At 44.7% G+C, this 4,285-nt stretch overlaps 2 protein-coding genes across 3 annotated transcripts; one reads left to right on the plus strand and one right to left on the minus strand.

The window, feature by feature from the left end:
* The first annotated feature begins 793 nt into the window (after positions 1-793).
* Positions 794-2,100, plus strand: irak1bp1 (interleukin-1 receptor-associated kinase 1 binding protein 1). Of its 2 annotated transcripts, none has more exons than XM_047021161.1 (4): positions 794-1,156; positions 1,346-1,411; positions 1,497-1,627; positions 1,725-2,100. In XM_047021161.1, exons 1-4 carry the CDS (start codon positions 917-919, stop codon positions 1,957-1,959), a joined length of 672 nt encoding a protein of 223 aa, XP_046877117.1. In that variant the 5' UTR covers positions 794-916; the 3' UTR covers positions 1,960-2,100. The 2 variants fall into 2 exon arrangements, with proteins under 2 accessions (XP_046877117.1, XP_046877118.1); XM_047021162.1 differs by having other exon boundaries at positions 828-1,110.
* On the minus strand, positions 2,047-3,639 carry si:dkey-261l7.2 (uncharacterized protein LOC569751 homolog; the record flags this gene model as incomplete). Its single annotated transcript, XM_047022124.1, has 6 exons — positions 2,047-2,499; positions 2,575-2,691; positions 2,788-2,948; positions 3,119-3,204; positions 3,329-3,418; positions 3,506-3,639. Coding segments are annotated over 6 exons (684 nt in total), but the record flags the coding sequence as incomplete, so codon positions are not given.
* Positions 3,640-4,285: the final 646 nt, after the last annotated feature.

Raw genomic sequence — 4,285 nt, forward strand, 5'->3', positions numbered from 1 at the left:
ACATTACAACATAATTATCGTGAAATTATTAGAAACAAAAGGTAAATTCATAAGGCTAAGCATGTATTGTAGACTATTCTAACAGTTCAGACCTAAAATGTTATAATGGTAATAATGGCTAACTATGTTATTACGTTCATTACTCTTTGGAAGGAATGATATTGGCCTATTTGAAATAATGATAGTGATTACTATTTTTGTGTTTATGCCTACAGAATACAGTTGAATACAAATCAAGAAAATTATAGCTTTTTGGGGTATTATATCCTTATGATAATATTATAATAGCCTACTAGCAATCATAATTATTAATAATATATTATGAAAACAGGTAATCATAATAATACAAATTATTAGGCTAGTATTAGCCTATTATATATTAGGAATATTGTTAACATAATAGTTCATTACAACATAATGAAGCTAAAAGTAATGCATATGCCTACAAAATGCCGTTTGATAGACCTTAACTTAGTACAGACCTTAGTTACACCTAGCCTATATAAATTAGACCTGTAGATAATAGACAATAACAAATAATCAAAAATCATCATCATCTTGCTGTCGAAACTATCGACTACTTTAATGGGAAAACAGAAATATTTGGTGGGTCTATCTGTAAAAGTAGTTTAACATTGTTGGAAGTAATATGACTGTGTGGAAAGTGATCGTTTTCCTGACAAAATTACCACAAACCTGCAGGAACACGCTTTTGGGACAAGCTGTGGATAACATCGAAGGCCTTGGCTGCCACCTATCGACTTTGAAGACACTTTTGTAGTTCTATCAAAGAACTACATATCCCTACTTTCAATGTTACCATAGCAGCAAAAGGTTGGTGTGAGTCAACCATGGACATTGGAAAGCGGTCTGAGCCGCGTGTTTGCAGCGTAGCCTACTTGCCGGTAATTTGATCATGTACAAAGACGAAGATGAGCCAGTGGATCGAGGTGCACAGATATCAGTTGAGCAACAAATCCCGTACAGTTCGAGGGAGATCCAAGTCACCGGACATACGGAAATGTCGTGCCAAGCCGACAAGGCATCGATGCGAATCAGCTTAAGCAACAACAAGGAGTCTGTGAACGATGTCTCCAACAGTATATCACGGCGAGTGGAGTACATCCTACAAGCTTTACGGCAGCATGATGTTAAGGTAGACCTAGACATGTAGTCTAAATCTGTAGCTAAAGTGGTGGGCCATGAAGGGTCCTAAACTCAGCAAAGAGTTAAAATAGCATTTACAAGAAAAAGACAACAAAGTAGTTAACATAGCCTACTTTGATTACAGAAAAAGAGATCAATTCCAGGAGAGAATTAACCACACTTATGTTTTCTTTCAAAGGAGGAGGAAATATCGATGAGGAAACACATCCACAGAGAGCAAGACCAGTATCACATGGAAGCAGAGGTAGGTTTTCAATCAACGTTTAAAATCTTAGGTGATCATCATACTTCCATTTGACCAATTACTTGTCACATGTGTTTATCTGTAGGTTGTGGTCAAGTTCTCCGATTTTGTGAAGATGGAAAGCGTGTGTGCCGTTCTGCTGCTGAAACTGGACAAAAGTGTTTGCGTTGGGATGCCAAAGTTTTACCATAGCACCGAGGGTATTAGCCAACTGAGGTAGCGTGCTCAAACTCACACACAGACACATTATTTTACATACGATCACGTCTCTGGTGTCAGTAAACGTTTTGGTCGTCTATTTCTGCTTTCCCAGGATAGACGCGTGTGTTGCAGCCGTGGAAAACGCCCGTTTGAAGGCTTGTGAGATGAGCAGCCGCCTGGGACAGGTGTTGGGGCTCCCCCTGGTGGTCAGAGAGGAGGACGCCAGCGAGTGGACAGATGAGGAAGGGGCAGAGGAACGAGGTGGGAGACCACCGCACAGGCCCACCCTCACCGTCTCCTCTCGTGTGTTTGTGTCTTTCAACCTCAGACCCAGGAAGAAGCTATAAAAACTCACTACCCACAATCCAGTGCAGTCAGCAGCATGCACACACACATTCATCCACACATAAAATATGACGTCAAAGAACATGGATGTACTTCTGTCGTTTATTGCACAAGGTACTAAAATATTTTGATCTGACACTGGGTACTGGGGTTTTTGTTTGGTTATTCTGTTTTCCTTCACGTTTGTGACAGACAGTGGCTCAGAGGGGGATTCACCAGTTCGACCAGGACATTACAGAATGTTTACTGTATTTCCTTGGAACGGTCCACTTTGATCAAGAACACCAGTTTAAAGAAGCCATTTTAAAAAGCACAAGTTTGGTTCCAGCACCACACACACATACTCTCCATTTCTTTCTATCTCTCACTCTCACACACACACACACACTGCAGCGGTAAGTCCCTTTCCACGGTGTTGGATCTCTTCTCACCTCCCTGTTACCACCTTAGTCCTCAGGAAAGATCTCTTTGAGCCAAGGCTGCATCACAAACTGCTCCCCGTCAAAGTGTGTGAAATACTGCTCCAGGGTGGGGATGTCCGGCTTGAACAATCAAATGCACCCTCGTTTTCATTTCCGGGTCAGGGGTGAAAAGTGTGTGTGTGTGTGTGTACCTACCTTCATCCCGGTTATCCTCTTCAGTTTTGTCTGGGGTAGGTAGCCCACCATTATGGATGACTGGCCCGGCCCACTGAACACCACCTTATAGTGGGGCGTGTGTTTTGCTGCGACCTCCTGGAAAACACACAGATACAAACATGCTACCTGACTCATCACCAGGCAGTGTGGCTTGACAGAGGTTAAAGGTCAAAGGTCACAGTGGGGTCTGACCTCAGAGTTGGAGTACACCCTGTTGATCCACTCTGGTGGAGCTTGTAGTTCAGAGTCCCAGGCCACCACCACCCCCACCATGTTACCCTGGTTCTCCATCACCACCTGCCCCACCCGCATGAACACAAATGGGGGCCGTGGGCTACGCACAGTCCTGGAGGCTGCATGGAGGGGGAATGGGAGATGTGTGGTAGATTAATGGAGATGTGTTCTGTCTGGGTCAAGTACACTGGCTACATAGACACACATTCTATCTAGGTTCATTGAAGTCAACTGGTTACGTGCAACAGTATTCTCGCTCTGCTAAGTGCACTGGCTCACACACACACACCTCCGAAGTATCCCTGGTCGTTGTCATGGAGAAGAACCTCCAGGGCGGGAGACTCGCCAGGCTCCTCCTCTCCTGTCACGAGCTCCCTGCAAGAAATGCAAACGCGCCAAAAGCTGGTCTGACTGTACTGCCTTTGACTCAAGTGACTGTGTCATGAAGTCACAACTATGGATACAAAAGCAAGGTATAGTCCAGCACATCCCCACTCACTGAAACTTGAAAAGTATCTTAGAGAGCCACTCTGTCCAGGCGTCCGCGCTCAGGTAAGTATCGCTCCATTCGTTCCAAACTGCCAAAATTCTGAAATAAACGTGACACTGATGATGACGTCAACTTTTCTTGCCGAGTGCGAGTGGCTCTGATCTGCGTCATGTGGCCCGTGTGTACCGTCTGGTTGCATGATAGCGCTGCGCCACCGAGGCTCCGGTCCACCGGGAGATGAGGTAGGCTACTGCGCTGGTAAAGCGGAAAGGAGCAGTGACAGCTGCAGTATAGTCGCTGGTGTGAGGCGGGGCATGGCGTCACCTTAAGTGAAAATGTGTGAAACATTTAGGGAGATATTACCTAATGTTTTCCACTTAATGTTGACTAATTGATATGAACAGTTCAGCCAGAACATTAACATAATACAAATGTAATATGGCACATTGTCCCTGTTTGTAGTCTACTTCCTTTAGCAGTATGTTGACAAGTTACGAAAGCCCTTACCTTTCAGGAACTCCAGGGTCAAATAAACGTTAAACTGCTGTAATACATTAAGGAATAGAAGATATGCGGTCTAGTGAAGAGTGTTGTAGCACTTGTAGGTGTAAAGGACATAGGGGAGGGAGTAGAGTTGTCTCTGTGTGGTTCGCCAGTTTGTATTTACATACATTTCAGTTTCGGCCTGGCTGCCACCTGCGTATTTCCATTTCCAAAATTGCCAAACTGGTTATGCGCCCAATAGTGGCAGCCCACGTGCAGCCAGCGAGCCTCTTGAATCTCGCCACGTCAGAACCGGATCCAGTTCGCGGACACGCTGCGTCAGTGGCGCGACACCGACATAGGAGGCGGTGTTGTGGCGGGAGGTCCAATCCAGCCTTGTATTTTTTGTGTGCAGAGCACAGTATATCATGTAGCCTATCAATCAAAATTGCACAAATGTATAGCTGACAAAAACAAGCCAGA

This window comes from Hypomesus transpacificus, chromosome 6, assembly GCF_021917145.1.
Source record: "Hypomesus transpacificus isolate Combined female chromosome 6, fHypTra1, whole genome shotgun sequence".
NCBI classification, from domain to species: Eukaryota; Metazoa; Chordata; class Actinopteri; order Osmeriformes; family Osmeridae; genus Hypomesus; species Hypomesus transpacificus.